At 38.1% G+C, this 17,477-nt stretch overlaps 1 protein-coding gene across 1 annotated transcript in view; it reads right to left on the bottom strand.

The window, feature by feature from the left end:
• Positions 1–17,477, bottom strand: part of LOC148817126 (serine/threonine-protein kinase Nek11-like) — a 56,459-nt gene that overhangs the window by 1,402 nt on the left and 37,580 nt on the right. Inside the window, exons 12-15 of the mRNA XM_088939091.1 lie at positions 14,696–14,796; positions 11,053–11,113; positions 8,120–8,207; positions 2,906–2,940 (exon numbers count right to left, since the gene is read on the bottom strand). Of these exons, the coding sequence (XP_088795217.1) occupies positions 8,122–8,207; positions 11,053–11,113; positions 14,696–14,796 (248 nt within the window). The 3' untranslated portion in view covers positions 2,906–2,940; positions 8,120–8,121. The remainder of the gene's footprint in view (positions 1–2,905; positions 2,941–8,119; positions 8,208–11,052; positions 11,114–14,695; positions 14,797–17,477) is intronic.

The following is a 17,477-nucleotide window of genomic DNA, read 5'->3' on the forward strand; positions in this document are numbered from 1 at the left end:
ATCATGCTTACCAAAGCCCCTTGCTACCAATTTTTTCTTTTCTTAATCAATAGCACCAATGTATACCACTCTACATGCATGGTTTAGGTTGCAATACATGAAAATAGGAATAAAAAAAAAGTAAATTTGTGTTTTGTAAATATTTTTCAGGCAGGAGAGGTGCAAACCTTTAACTTAATTTCTTTGAACATTCATATTTTAAACTTTAATGCAATTCTTTTGGCCTACATTTTATGTTTAAATTTTTCAAATATACATTATTTTTTATAATTTTTTTGAAGGGAGGGAGTGGACAGTAGCAACGTGAGGGATACCATTTTATTGGAATATTGTTCCCATTTTGACCTGGACTTCTATTCACAACAGACTGCAGTATCCCTCTTTATGCTCCCTACATGCACAGACTCTTGTGAAAAAGTGAGCTTTAAAATAATTATTTAATGTAACTTAATTATGATGTCAACATAATTAGCTTTGGTCCCCTTAACATGATGGTCTCCTCTCAACATTATGGACTATGCAGATGAATGCAGCTCAGCTGTGCTAATTTTCTAGTAGCAGTTACAATATATCACACATCCATAGATGTGATTTATTGGAGATGCCTGTCTCCAGATTATTTCTTTCATTCATGATTTGTTCAATAAGGATGTAGATGGAAAAATATCTGTAACTATATACAGTTACCTGTATATAGACAGTATATAGTCTATAAAAAAGTTTAATTTCCCAGACTGTGCTAGATTAGATTTAATACAAAGTGTATAATTATTTATCTATATATACTGTACTTACATATACTCGGTTTTGTGATACCTTTTGTGTTGTAGGATTCAAGAACCTGGTTTTTGAACAAAAGGTACTTTTTTGTGAAAGCAGTGGAAGAGGAGTCAGGTGCAATGGTTACTGGGAAAGAGGAGTGCTCCACATTTCCATGCTACTGTTTCAACTTTCCTGGCTGAACAGATAAAAGAAATCTGCTATAAGCTGTTAGAACAAAGAGGAGGGTCTCAATTTAAAAAGCAATACACTGTCCTCCAAACGTATTGTGACAGCAAAGTGTTTTACAGTCCAGAAATTTGTATATGTGACCATGAGAGTTACAATATATGTACTAAACATATAGTGTATGATTTTGTTGTAATCAAATGATCAAATCTATGCACGCGTTTGGAACTAAAAAATACAATGAATATTATATTTATTTTGCAGTTCAGATGCTTTTGGAAGATAGTAGTTGTAATCCCCAAAAATATACACATTATTTAAAAAGACATTATATGTTGATCACTATATGTTGAGCACTTACAGCACTTGTGTATACGGCATTAAATTCAATTTTATTTAGCTTTGAGGAGATATTTGATTATTTCTCTCCTCATTTAGAGCTTGTTAAGAGAGGAAGAATGTATTTGAGACTAACAAAGCAAATAAAATCTGTTCATATGATTATTTTCTGTATTCTGGTGTGTATCATCTTTGACAAAGGAAATATCCTAAAGCATAATGTAATTTTAGTAGTCTGGGATTGATCCTAGTATAAATAACTATGACAGGATCATTTTTATAAATTGAAGAATTTCCCAATAATATTGTTAGATTCATTATAATGGGAAACTGGCACCAAACAACCAAACTGAGATAAAAATTGGAAAGCTGAAAATATACATTAGTTTTAATTATTGATAATACAAAACAAGCACAAAACTATATGAAGATGAGTTGAGCTGTATTAAATAATTGTTCAAATTTGTGCTAACAAAATCTGTAGAAACACGAGTTGTTTATGTAACTCCAATTAAACAAGGAATTGAAAACATTTTGAGAATTTAGAATGGCCTTGAAAAATCTCAAGATGTGCACCTGTAAAAAATAAGTTTTAAAGGTCTTTGATTTTCCATGAATAATTCAATTGGCCACAAGACTACCTAACACAGAAAAGATCACTTGCAGAGCCATGTCACACATCCACATCTGTAAAATCAAAACACTCAGCATCTACAGGATATTTATGACAAGCAACTTAGAGATAATGTGAAGCAGTCAGGGGTCAAATACTGTGAATTAATATTTCAAAGGCCTTAAAGATGACTGCAAACTTTAAGATAAAATTAAACATCATTAGTCATGTATGTTTCACCTACGCCCTTTGATGTTTTTTTAATTTAAACTCAATTTGAGCTGATATAATGATTTGCGTCTTGTAGCTATCTCTACAAGCAGTGTATGTGAGGCTCACCAAGTGCATGTTTGTAGATTTCAGTAAGAATGAATTACACTTTCCCCAAAGCCAGGATTTTAAATTAACCTAACTTGCCTGATACAGCATGAAATGTCAAAGTCTGTTTAGTAATTATGCACTCCGATAAGACTGAAAGACTGCTCAGTTTATTGCACTGTGTCTAAGTCCACCATGTACAGTACAGTAAGTCAATAAACTGAAATAATTTCCCCTAATTTCTATCCTGCCATGTATTGCCACATCAATCCACAGACATGGGGTTCAAAATAGAAGGTAAGGAACTTCACAAAGAGTTCTATCCTGTAGGTGATATGAGAACTGTTCAAGTTATTTAGTATGTTTTACTTTTCCCCTGCATATGGGTATTCTCATTTTAACTCATCTAAGAGCCAGTAATTAACTGAGCTAATTAGTACAAACCAAGCACAAAAAAAAAATACTCAGGCCTGGTTGATTAAATGAAAGTTTAAATATATACTAAGCATCAAAGGAAACTAGCACTCATAAATGCAACAAATTGAAAAAAAGTTTTTAAAATGAAAATGTCAGTGGTCGCCACTAATCTTCACCAAGGACATATTAGAGATTCCTTCCTACATTGTCACCCTTCCACAGTTCAACTGGTTTGCTTTGGAAAAACACAACAGCCAGTATTTTGCTCACCATGACATCTCCACACTCTTTGTCTTCCATCAGATCTGTCAAGAAAGAAACGGCATTCATCAATAAATTAAATATTTGACCACTTTCTGCTGCCACCTCAGCAGTATCCTTTATCTTCTTTACAGAAGATGGCAGTTACATGTTTGCCAGTATATAGCTGACAATATGTTATCCTGGGTCAGACAATGAACATCAGACAAGATTATTTTCCTACAGCCAAATAAAAGCTACAATAAAAGTAATTCTGTTGGTGTATAGGTTATTTCACCATTACTGCCTGAGAACAATTTTTCAGACAGATCAATTTGATGAACAATCAGGCCAGTGTGGCATCCTTCTTCCAACCTCCCAGGACAGGCTTGTCCCTCACAGAGAGAGTCTCTCTCTGGATTAGTCCGCTGACTGCTGACGCAGAGCATCTTCTCTCTGCAACGTCTCTGACAGGCAGGCCTCCTTCAATTACGCTGATAGACAGAGGTAGTCTTTATTATTTGGGACGCAGTTATGTCTTTCACTCTCCTTGCACTAATCAAAATGATGTTTTTCTCAATGGGTATTTATACTGTAGCGAATTCGGGCTCTCAGGCTTGTGCCCTTGCTGCTCCTGCCCCAGTCAATGGTGTGGCTCAACAGGGGTATTGCCAGCTGAGCTAAAGAAGACCTTCCTCAGCCCGGGCGGCCAAGCTCGCAGGGGAGTGGAGGGCGGCGCCGTCACTGCGCTGCAACCGGCTCGTACAAACTGTATGTTGGCCGTATTCGTGACAACACAATTTCTTGATCAAACCATTTTTGTAGTTTTAAGGCAACACAAATTTCCTCTGAATTTTGTTATCCAAAGGGACAATACTACTGAAACAATTAACAGACCTACGTTGTCATTATTGAAAATATAAAGAACTAAAATAGAGTTACTAAAATAGAAATAATTTATTTTTAAATAAATATAAATGAATTTAAAATATAAATAACAGTATCGTCACCGGACGAGTGACCAGGTTTGGCTCAAAAGAAAAGAAACTCCCATACAGCAGTCTTCAAATGCAAACAAAACTGGATTTAAAATCGGGATAACAGGGGGGAAAAAAACCCTCACAGCAGTACTCTCCACACCTTTCCTCCAAGGCACCCTCCTCCATACTGAGCTCTCCCAGTCACTTTTATAGCCCCTCCTATCCCAGGGCCCTTCTCTCTTAAAGGGACTTGCTCATATCTGGTGGACAATTTTTAAACAAATAAAGTACGTAATACAAATCCAGAGTAACCTGTAAAGTTTAACAAAGTCATGCAACAGCTTTTATACATTTAAACCAAACAAATAATCATACATTAGTTATTTATAGATGGCCTACTAGTAACCTTTAAGATCAGCAGTGTTTTTAGTACTGCTGATGTGGCAGTGTGGGGAACTACAAACTACAAACAGAAGGTGACTAGTGGCCATGTTGTCCAACACAACACAATACTCCAATGGGGAACAACAAAAAGGGTAAGTATCATTCACACTTCATTTGTATCACATACACACTCTCAAACATACCAGAAGGGTAGAGGGAAATATTGGAGTATTTCACATTGTAAGAGAAAGAAAAATAACAAGCACTCTGTCACAAGTATGCATGTGCTCAAATGTACTTTCTCTTGCCTAAAACCTATGTATATAGTTCATTATTCATGGAACTCTTCCTACTATAAAAAATGAATTTTTATATTTGTTTTGTTAGTTATTGTTAGGCAAAGATCCAGACAGCCAGATCTAGATATTGTTTTTTGGCCTAAATAATAAAAATATACAAGAGTTTGGATCCTTTTAGCTTCCTACAAATATGGTTGAATATCACCTCAGCTAAGAAACATCTCCTAAGGGTATCTTCTGTAACCACATAAAATATATTAGTCAACAGAAAACAGTTTTGCATTTTGACTTTAGCTTTGCATAACTTGTTTCTCCTGTGTATGAAAGCTGAAGTCAATACCCGGTATGTCTCTTTGTTCTTCAGGGAAAAATTGTATTATGACGCGCTGAAGTGTCAATAATTTTAAGCTTGTTTTTACAATACACTACGGAGGAGAAGTAAAAAGGTTAGAACAGTTGATCCTTCAAGCCCCAGAGGGCAGAAAAATTCAATGTGGATTTGTATACACCAGAATCAGTTTGTGTTGGTTTTTCTTGCTAATTGCTATCTTCCAATGAATTCATTAGGGATGGGTAAATTAATAAAACAACTCCTAAAGTAATATGGATGAAGTTAAAATTGCCTGAAACTGTTATTACTTAAACCATATCACTGTTTTTGGTATGTGCTCAGTGATGATCTCTGATTATCTGGTAGCAGACAAAGGTGCAATGAAATCGAATAGCACAGCCCTTCAAAATTACAGATTCTACACAGATTTCAGGAGACAAGTTACAGCACAGAACAGATACAGGAACATCCATCCATTTTCTGATAATTTTATCCAATAAAGGGTCACAGGGGAGCCACAGCATATCCCAGCAAGCAATTGGCACAAGGCAGGATATACTCTAGATGGGTTATGAGTCAATCACAAGACACAAAGAGAAACACGCATACACTCACAATAGGACCAATTTTCCCAGAAACCAATTATCCTACCACTATGTCTGTGGACTCTGGCAGGAAACCAGAGCACCTGGAGGAAACCCACACAAACAAGATGGAAACAGACAATTTCCATGCAGAAATCACACCAGGAATTGAACTCGGGACCCCAGCGTTGTGAAACAGCAATGCTAACCACTGCGCCAAGAAATCATCTATCCATTTTTAACCTTCCAATTTAGGGTCATGGGGGAGCTGGGAGCTTTTTTATTTAAAAAAGTGTCTGAAACAAATGGTTCTGGTGTACACACCTCTAGTATATTAGCTTTTCAGTGGGATATGACATGAAGAAAAGAATTAGACCCTAATTACTTGGGTAGCTGCTCTGCAAGCTACTGTATAGAATACTTCAATGTATTGATCTATTTTCAATTATTTATAATTTGTAAAGATGTGCTGCAAAGAGCCACATCACACAAACATACAGTAGCACATACAAAACTCCCACCCTGTTGGTCTTTTGTACATTAGAAACAAAACTGGCAGGACAGTGTTTGAATTTCTTTTCCTTTGCAAAAAATGCTCCAACTTTCCTATAAATAAATAAAATCTTGATTCACTCTCCACAGCAAAACTAAAGCCCAAAAATTACTGCTTCATTACTTTTCAAAACAACTGGATCTTCTCAGGTGTGCAACATTAGTTACATCAATTATTTTCAGAAATAAATCGGGGGCATACAGTACATGAGTTTGAAAATAACTGTTGCGGTTTTGAGAGGAGGCTGAAGAATTCTTTATTCAGTTTGTTCTGAGTATTGTTCAGTGCGTCAGGAAAATGATACAGGATGCTGAGAGGTCTCAAAATTAGTGATGAGGAGGAGAAAATGGGACACACAGACAGGTAAAGATTGTTTATTCTACAGTTATATAATGGCTGTTAAAGTAGACTGATTTTCATTATATGCTTCCATGATTATAGTAATTGTTTCACTAGGAATAACAGAAACCAAGGACTAAGTGTACTGAAAGAATTATAGAGGTTTTAGTCAAAATCTGGCTTAACACACTTGGCTGAGGACTGACCTCCTGGGCACAGGATGAAGAGGCTTGGACCCCCATGAGAGAGGAGTGAGGAGTGACCGAAGGGCAGCTGCAGAGGTGCAGATGGGGTGGAGGTGGGATGCAAAAAAACATATGTGACATAAAGAAGGGCATTACATGTATTATTGATAATGTTTTAGGTGAGGAAATGACAGGAGTGATTGTGAATTGCTGAGAGCTGAGTCTGATTGAACTTGGCTGTTGTCATCCCTCCCACACTTTTTATTGTAAACTCCATTTACAGTAGATCTTCCTTTTGCTGAGTACTTCCTAACTTCTCCTTTTAGTGGTAAGGGTATAGTTAATTGGTGAATCTCGGGCTCTTTTTTGAGCTGCACTGAGACTCTTTTTTGACTCTGTGCCTAAAAGACAATCAAATGGACACCCTTTTATGGTTATGGGTCCATAGCTGATAAAGGGAAAAGATATATACAGTACTGTAAGTGCATTGCACAATGTCTTTTTCATGGTCAGCAAAGTGAGCAAATCTCTCTGGAGCTCACCTGACAAAGGAGGTCTTTTAGAATTTTCTGTTACTCAGCAAGTATCATGGCCCTTTGATTTTTAACATAAAGCAACACTGGTTTATTCTTAATGCTTGAGACAAATTTAAAATAAAGGTGTAGAAAATCTGAACTCGCTGATTCTCTTTGCACATCTTGGTGAGTATTACACAGTGATGATGTTTGACTGACTAGCTGTCAAAATCCTGCTGCCTTCAGAAAGGTGGAAACTATCACACAATAATTTCAATGACTGAGAACCTTTACTTAGAACAGCTTTTAGACTCTAGCTGTTCTATGTACAGTAAGTTAAGGAAAAAAGACAAGTGTCAAGTGGAATGCTTTCCATTCTTTGTGTAATTCCATTTGATTGGTGTTGACGTTTCCTCATAGTATCTGGCAACATTTGCTGGTTGGAAGTGGTATTCAGATTTTTCACGTATGTGTTAGCTCTTGGCACCCCAATGAGTTCATAGAGATAACATGATCAGGACTAGAAGCACATCACGCGATTGCCTGTTCCTATAGCAACACTGGCAGCTCTAGGAAAAGTGGTTTGTAGGGAAAAATACAGAAGGCCACCTGAATCCGATGAACTTCTGGAGTTTTACTTGTGGAAAAAAGCATTGATTACTTCTCTGGCTCGCACAACAGGTCCAGAAGAAAGCAGTCTTTTATTTCATTTTTAATTTCAGTCTCACTTCCGCTACATGCCTGAATTGAAATGGTGCTATGGCTCAAAATGAAATGACACGGTGGTATAAAATAAGAGATATGAATGAGCACGGGGAAGCACTTTTTAAAAAATGTTGTAAGGGTTTTCACTAAAGGGACCTAGTGAATTATTGAAGACCCCTTGCAATATCTGAAACATACAGTACTACTACACGCACGTCACATCTCTGGGAGAGATTCTGTATTATTTGTATTCCATACTATAACTTAACTCTAAACATTATTATCTACAAATGTAAGCTAATCATGGCTAAATCCTCACCAAAACAAATTGCAAAAACACTTAAATGTGCCATTATTCTTTGTACTCACCGTTAAGGGCCTTTGATTGTGGATTCAATGAGTGAGCTTATAGTCTCGTCCAAGTTTGTCTCTGTGAGGCTATTTTCTTGATCATCATCTGCAGTCAAACATACAGACAGATTCAAGAGAGGACTCAATGAGCTGTGCAGGGATAAACACAGTATTATGCATTTTGGTCAGGTTCCATAAGGATGAATGTCACATAGAAAGAACAGATCTAATTCAAATACAGTGCAGAATATGCACTAATTATTGTCACCCAAAGGCATTGTTCTGTGATTTATTAAAACAATTACAGTACATTAGATTGGACTAAAACTGCTGCTTGGTAGTTTTAAAATATTTATTACCAGTAAATGTTTACAAGTTTTATCCAATGTGGTAGATGTGTTAGACTGGAGAAAATATTACAAACATTATATTAAATTATTTTGTTTTTATTGCAGCACAGATGAGGCGATTGTTTTTATCTGCATAGTCACTGATCATTTTATTTTGAATCTGAAGGAAAAAGAAATGAAGTAAATTAGAAAAGTGTTGCCTGAACTCCACAATGAGGTGAATCATAAGCGTCATAATTTCCAGGAGGAATTCTCCCTTCTTCTGAGAATAAAGATCTATTTTGCATTTGAATTTACTCAGAGCTAATTTTCTGTCTTGGGAGAAATTAGCTGCAAAGCACATATCAGCTAACATTATGTGAACACACAGCTGAGGGAATGTGATTTTTTTCTTGCAGATCTTGACAAGGAAGAGTTCTGCAGTGGTAAAAACTAGAATTAGTCTTCTTGGCCAGTTTACACACTGAGTAGGGAGAATATGAGGCTCAGTTCTTTTCTAGTGTCAGCATTACAGCGGGGCGTATTACGTTTCTGAGACACCTGTGTATCAAAGGGATAGACTCTATGACTTTTGTAAAGGAAATCTCAATGGATGGACAAAATTATATTGTATTTGGATCAGCAATCTTGTGTTTCATTTGACTCAAATCCTCAGTGTTTTAATGGAAACAAGCTGTACACCCTTGATTCAGGCACAGGGAGTGAAAGGAGGGAGGAAAGGAGGGCACTAATTGCATCCTTTCTGTAAAGTGTTCTTCAGGGAATTGTGGCACATTGGCTATTAGGTGAGATAAATGAATCCTACTCAGAAAGAGGCAACTGTGGGGTCTTTAGAGTAATTCCTTTCACGAGTAAAGGTCTGAGCCTGCAATGCTATCTATTGTGTTTCATTGGGGCAATAATCAGTGAACCCTAAGTAATACTTGTGTCAAAAGTAATATCTGTTTTGTACATAGCTGTTGCTGTCTAAAGTGTAGAAGACATTATTGCAGTTCCTTCGAGCAGCATCCCAGTGAATGAAGTGCATATTAAGTATGCATTTTTGAGATTTGGACAGCTGTAATGGAATAAAATTTGCACCTGCTTAGCCCTAGTAGAATTTTGCCCTGCTGAAAATGCCCCGTCAAGTTCAGCTCCTGTTCTCTTGATCTCAAACTGACTAGCATATTACTGTATTTAGGCTGGCTCCAACAATTTCCTTCTTATATGTTTCTAATTCAAAGGTGCTCTGTTATTTCTTTGTCAAAGAAGAGAACATTACATTAAGATTTGCTTTTAAACACAGACACAGCCAGATGTTTCTCAGTATTATTACTCAGACATCCCCCTCATCCAAGGGCTGCTAAAACTAATCTCATATCTCAGTGATTGAACTATAGAGCCTGCATTGCAAGTGCTGAGAAACAAAAGGCCACACTGTCTGCATTGCTTCCTTACACCGTAATAGATTTCTGCTTTAGTAAATGGCTTTATATGTGAACATACTTTATATTATGGTAAAAGCTGGAAAAGCGGAGCTACTGTACGAAATGTTCTATGTCTCATTTTACCTTTGCAGCCCTACATTTAAACTGCAAAGTGGCACAATATAGCATTGAAACATGGATAAAGCCCTATATAATGGTATTTCACACAGCAGGTTTTGTGTTCTCATCTCAGAACACAAGCGTTTTGGGTCTGATCCCATAAAGCACCTCTTACTTCATGATAACCACTTCCACTTGTATGTTGAAAGTGTTTTTATCACCCTGGAATTTGCATATATTTCCCTTGCTGCTGTAGATTGAACCATGGAAATTTTCTTGAGAAGACAAAGGCCAGACATAAAACAAAACTTGCTTACTTGGACACTATAGAAAATAAACTTTGGATCCTTTTTTCTTTTATTTTCATGTACCTCAGCTATAAACAATCAGTTTATAGGTAGCCTTACATTTAGCAACTTCACAGAGTATAGTTTCAAACCACGACAAAACATAACTGGGACATGTTGAAGGAATCCTACAGTAGAACACAGGGGAGCATGTTAACAGTATATTCATACGTAATCTGGCATGATGAATTATATCAAACCATTATGCACTATAGCAGAGAGAAGCACAGCAATGAAGAATTTATCAGAAGAAATCAGCATGGACTAGCCTAGGGAAGCAAAGGTTTGCAAGTTTTCCAGTATTTCCAAACATTAATCATTACCAACAATTATTGCAATTTCTCATATTTTTCTTCCAAGTAAATGGAAGTTTAATATCCCCTTCTGCTGTGAATACACATCACCTAGATGGGTGATCACTTAATAATAAAGGGTCCAAGTAATATATGGGGTTTAAGTGAACTCTAGACCCTTATTTGACAGGTACTGATGCATTTTCAGTATGATTTTTATTAAATATTGGATGAAACAGTATGGGGAAGATAAATAAAAATACAGGCAACCCAAGCAATACTGTACCCAAAGGTCAAATGACCTGTAGATTTTCATCTATGTCTGATGTTATAAATAAGACCATGGCTTGCTGTACTCTTGCAGATTTTCCCATTTCACTGTACCTACCTTATAAGAGTCTTAAAGTGTAACTCAGTGGACTCCTGAGGACTGACCTGTGGTGCTGGATTCCAGGAATTTTAATAAACAGCTCTGATAGGCACGGAGAGTGCTGCTCTGCAATCAGAGAAAAAAACAACATTCACCTGCTATCAACAGTAGATGACATGGGCATCCCTGCACAGGAGCATTAGCTGCTGGTAGAAGATTTCCTGTTGCTCAGGGCTTCATTAAATCTATTCATTTTGTTAGTGTACAGTATGTCACATTTAGCCATTTGGGGATCTCTCCCATAAATACTGTAAAAATATTTTATGAAATTAATGAAAAAATGTGTTCAGATTTTTTTACAGGCCTGGTGTGGTGCACAGTATCTGAAGCATAACCACACATGCTTAATAATGTCCACCTACTGTACTGTCCCATTATTGGACTTCTCTTCAAGTTAGGAAAAGCATGATATTTCAGGGACAAATGCAAACTATTACACTAGCCTAAGCTAACCCTGAGTGATTGCACCTGCAGCTTAAAAGCCAGTGGTTGCAAAAGAATAAGAGGTAGGACAAAGGAAATGTGGAGCAGCTGTGTGGGAGGGGGGCTTTTGAAAATGAGTCTTTCCTGGTGTGCTCTGGGGCTCTCACCTCCTAGAGCTTTTATACATTCTGATTTTCCAAGCACTGTAGTATATAATTATAGAAACGTGGAATCCATTACATTACATTATTGCTCTGTTTCTCTGCTATCTGGATACTTATTATTTCATTATGTTTACACAGCATTTGTATAGCTTTTCCAGTTTTTGCTAGCTTTATTGTTGTCTTATAGATTTAATTTCTGTTTGCCCTATCATGAATTGTAACAGTGTGATTGCTCCATGTACTTATACAATGTAAAGTTATACAAAAATAATAATGAGACACAAGTGTGTTTCAGTGGGTTTTCAAGATGTTTTAGAACACAAAAGAACTGGCATCATTTCCCTATTTTGAGACACAGTGTTGAATGAGAGAGAAAACTGAGCACTAACAGATGTGCAATGATAACGAATATCTCTGATATGAATACTACAGCAAGAGAAGTCCATGTAAGGAGAGCCCCAATTTAAAAACCATCCTGTGAGTGTTGGCAAAAGATGATGTGGAAGATATCTCCTGGTGGAGATGGATATCAGGATTCCCAGCCACCAGAGACACACCATCTGGTGCAGATCTCAACCCATACGGTTCCCCGGATCCAGCCTCTGTATCCCAGGGGTCCTGGCATGGAGAATGACCCTGCTATAACAGCATGAGATAAGGGCAAGGCCCTTACCCATAAAGCCATACAGCTCACTCTGATTTCAGTAGCATTAAGTGCACTAGTAAGCATGTGACTCCACATGCCAATCCATCTCCGAGCTTAACCCCAACCATGCTGATGCCCACTTATACAGCTGGGTGGACTGGAGCAAGTGGGGTAAAGTATTGTGCTCAAAGGTGCAGCAGCAGGGACTTTAACCCACGACCCACCCATTCTGAGTCCAGAGGCTTACCCACTATGCCATGCAACTCCCATTTATAACATAATTGTAAAAGCTAAAATGTCATACATGAATTAAAACCTCTGTTTATAATTGGTGATAAAGTTTGGATGTACTGTATATGAAAAAATCAGTATGTAGTTAAAGGTAGCCTTCAGTCTCAATTGATAGGGTTGGCATAAATGCTGCAGATCGGGTTATTACTGGTGACTTAGATTTTTCCCAAGATTTTAGTTGAAAACCCATGGAAAAAAACTCATAAAAAGATAGGATCCACTTATTAGCTTTTATTCCTCAATTATTTTTCTGCAGGCCCCTATCTCACATGCATCCTTTCTGTTTTAAACTCCATCCTTAAAAAAGTGAATAGCTATTCAAATCTTCCATTCCCAATTTTACCAGAAAGCAGCATGTATTCAATTTAAAAAAGGAAATTACACTGTAGTTAGAGGCAATTCAGCTCTATAAATGCTGATTATTTAATAGCACATTATTTAAACAAGTACTTCAGAAGGGGTCATTGTGGAGAAGTTTTTTCTGAATTTTGACGTCCAAGGTTTTTAGTTTTAATTGAAGATACTCCCAGGAAATGCAATTAGTCATATCTATATAGCAGACAAACCCTGGCCCAAAAATTATTCAGTCTCTCATCTTTGGAAGAGGGTTATTAAAGAAATGACAGATAGGAAGGCTTTAGAGAGTGGTTAAGTTCAGCCATGATTACCATTGTCTGGATAAGCAGAATTTTTTTTTTTCCTAAAGAATCTGGATAAATGGCATGCTTGATTCTTGTCTTTATAGTTTTACGTGCATGGTAACGACTCCACAGATATTGTGACTGAGAGGTAAGTGTTTCTGTCCAAGCAGAAAGCTGTCATTTATGGCCCAGGGAATGCTATGACTCATATTTTCACTTTTTTCCAAACTTTTAAAATTCATACCTTTTTGGTATAAGGATATTGAAATCCCCTGTCAGCTCCTTTGAGCACAAAACTATATGAAAGGTACTAATGGCACAGATCTCCATGAAAAGACAAATCTTTACTTCCTGACAACAAATGAATAATCAGTGTTACATCATATTAAGCGCCAATAGATTTACTTAAATAAATAAAGGCAATGGTCAGGAAAACTGACCATAGTATTACATAGTATTACATTTTATGAACTGCAAACAGCAATGTTTTAGGTACCAACCTTTTGATCTCTGAGGACTGAGTATAAATAGTCAAAAGGCAAGCAGAAGTAAAACCTAGCAGAAGCACTGCCTTCTACATGGATCATCTAACAGAGTCATTCACTCAAGATAACATGACTTACTCCATCTGCTACAGAGATGTATTAGCTTGACACCCTGCTGTTTATAAATCAGTTCTGTAATCTAATCGGGGCATGTTTTCCTCCCAGTTTGCTCTAACTACAAGTGATTAATGTTCTTTATATTTTCAAGACTAGATTCCCCCTCCTACCAAATAGATCCATGGAGGTAAATTGTCCATCACATCTTTAATATTTTATTTCTGTGATGCATCCATAGTTTTAGAAGTATTGTATTTATTCTAATTATCTCCCAGCTGTACTGACAATACATTCTGCTGCTCTCCTGAGACCAAACTAAACAAACAAAGAAACAGTCAAACCATTAGCAGGGAACCTTCAGCAAAACTAAGTACTGTGTAATAAAGGGATCATTTCCTACTCCCAGAACAACAGTCAGGGACTGTAAGGAACTGCAAAGATCATAGGGAGAAAGAAAGAGGGGTAATAGAGCTGGGAGCTGGAGATATTAAGCAAAAAAGACATGTTACCTGTGGAATTATACAAAAGAAAGCCTATTAGCGCAAAGGAGAAAACAATGATTGAATATAGACAAGATAACATTGCATTTAAAAAAGAAACATTGGATTTAAAAACAATTATTATTTTGTTCTCCATTACACTAATGCACTTCCATAGTATTACATTTTGATTTAATTTCCTTTGTTTTCATTCACTTTCTTTCTTCTTCAGCTCTCTGCTTTTAGTAAGAAAGTCTTACCATTTTCTTTGATGAAGCAGCAGAAGAGATCTTTTACAAAACACAAAAAAAGCCCTTTTCTGAATGTGGTGCACAGTGCACATTATATATCTTAATGGTACTGTAACTCTTGCACAGTATTAATGTATGTGACTTTTCTGACCTGCTCCTCTGAGAGTGCAGAGAGCGAACCAACCAGGGTCTTCTCCAGCTCATCATCCATGATAAACTCCTCCTCATCTCCTTCCAAATCCCCTCTGTCAGCTGTGGTTCACACACAACAGCATAAAGCATTGATAAGGCCAAGCCCAGTTGTATATAGCAATCTGCATGCCTACCTTAGCTGTAGCTTTGGTATTCCAAGAGGAATGAAAAACCTTACACAAGTGAGTTTAGACCAAACCAAATGCTTGTAAGTGTAAGGTTTACTTTTAATTCAACAATCTTCTGTTGTAAACTTTGTTGGCAGTGTAAACTGGAACTCTGGTTTATTATATTCATATTGCTTTTAATTAAATTGTATGTGCACATCTACAAACATGCACCTATGACGAATACAGTTGTTTCATTATATTTGATCACACAAGAGGTTGTGATGAATACTGTTGCAGTCTCTGTCATCAGGGCTTGTGCTCACTGTTTCAAAGAAAGCAGTGCAAAAACACGGAGGCATGCGGAAAAGCAAAGCAATCTTTCAAAAATAATTGCTTCTCACAATTGCTTGCTTTTTGCATTTTCCAGTACTAAACTGAATCCAGTTCACAGCACCACGTAATGGAAAATTCAAGACAAGGCAGTGCAATCAGGATTTTTATTGTTGGTCCTGAAATATCAAGAACTGCCTGAACAGCTGGAATTGGACAAATGAATTGTGAAAGGGATTATTTGCAGTAGCAGCTTGTTACTAATGTATACACCACAGGGATGCCTGACACAGCTAGGCTCTGGCAATCAAAGTGACCTGCCAATGCATCCTGTGAAAGGCAAGCTGTAGCTTTCAAGGCCCATTTAACCTTAATTTATTTCTTCCATTAGGTGAGCTGCAGTGTACAGAGCGGGTGTAAGAGCTCTGAGGCCCAGGCAGTCAGTTTTGACATCTGTCCACCTTAGTTCCTCCACCTTCTCCACTGAACACTTGGGAGAATAACTTCTTTTTGTTCTGTCAAGATATTAGGAAAGCTACAAAGGTATCTGTAAGACAAGTCCTCAAGTGGTTTGAACTGGAATGGAAGAATGCTGGACACGAGGGCTACTATTTAATTCTATGCTATGTCATATAGGAACACGTGCTCCGAAACTAAGTCGCCAATTGTGTTAAAAGATATTATGTTTGGCAAATAGGGAAGAGGAAGCCAATCTGGTCAGCACAGGGAAGCATGACAGATAACAGAAAAATATTTAAGGACTGTCCTAATCTAATACGTTTGAGAAAAATACACCGAGCATCTCTGTGTGTTTCATTCCCATGCGCATGAAATAAAAAGTTATTTTAACTTCTGAGACAGACTCCTAACTGTCTTTTAAGGGGAAGCGGGAACATTTCACAAATAAAGGATATAGTCCTTCCAATGTGACCTATGTAAGCCTAGGTTTCCGCCAGTCTGCCAGGACATGCCCTGTATGGCTCCAGTGAGAGCCTCCAGGGTGGCATTCCTACTAGATGTTACGATCCCTGCCTCTCGGCAACGAAAGAGGCAGAAGAAGGCGTAGCCTTAATTCATCAGTCCACCTATCAGTGTATGCTTTCACCACCACACCTCCGTCTCATCTGGTATTTAAGCATTAGTCTTTCCCTACCCCCTCGCTCAGTATTGGTTTCCCTTTCGAGCTACTTAGTTGCGCTACGCCTTCTACCTCCTCGTACTGTTCTGGTTCCGACTTTGGTTTATCCCCTTTTACTACGTCTTTTGGATTACGGCTCGGCTTCGGTTGCTTCCTCCTAGTTTGGTTCTCTGGCTTCCCCTGGACTCTCGGCTCTCTCCTTCGTCTACGGTTTTGGATTACGGTCTGGCTTTGGCTACTCTCTCCCTGTTTGAATCACTGGCTTCCCCTGGACTCCTGGCTCTCTCCTTCGGCTACGGTATTTGGATCACGACTTGTCTCTATCGGCTCCCGCAAGTGGGTTCACTACTTGGTTTCGGTTTCACTGGCCGAATCCGTAACACTGGGCTTGATTTTCTTTCAGCCAGTCTTTGCCACTGATCTGCTGAAAGGAGATACAGCATGATTCTGCATGGGCTCAAGGGAAGGATACTGCAATACTACACTGTACAGTATTGTATAAACTTGCCAGTGCTGATCCAAAACTGAGCGAAATTCCTCTTGCTCCGCTGGGTCCATGTTAAACGGCTCAGTATTCTGTTACGGATTCGGCCAGTGAAACCGAAACCAAGTAGTGAACCCACTTGCGGGAGCCGATAGAGACAAGTCGTGATCCAAATACCGTAGCCGAAGGAGATAGCCAGGAGTCCAGGGGAAGCCAGTGATTCAAACAGGGAGAGAGTAGCCAAAGCCAGACCGTAATCCAAAACCGTAGACGAAGGAGAGAGCCGAGAGTCCAGGGGAAGCCAGAGAACCAAACTAGGAGGAAGCAACCGAAGCCGAGCCGTAATCCAAAAGACGTAGTAAAAGGGGATAAACCAAAGTCGGAACCAGAACAGTACGAGGAGGTAGAAGGCGTAGCGCAACTAAGTAGCTCGAAAGGGAAACCAATACTGAGCGAGGGGGTAGGGAAAGACTAATGCTTAAATACCAGATGAGACGGAGGTGCGGTGGTGAAAGCGTACACTGATAGGTGGACTGATGAATTAAGGCTACGCCTTCTTCTGCCTCTTTCGTTGCCGAGAGGCAGGGATCGTAACACTAGATGCCTAAAACCTGGTGAAGAATCCTCATTCCTGCCAATTGCACCTGTGATTTTGTCCTTTCGGCCACTGCCCAGCTTT

The sequence above is a fragment of the Atractosteus spatula genome, chromosome 21, assembly GCF_055471065.1.
Source record: "Atractosteus spatula isolate fAtrSpa1 chromosome 21, fAtrSpa1.hap1, whole genome shotgun sequence".
In the NCBI taxonomy this organism is placed as follows: domain Eukaryota; kingdom Metazoa; phylum Chordata; class Actinopteri; order Semionotiformes; family Lepisosteidae; genus Atractosteus; species Atractosteus spatula.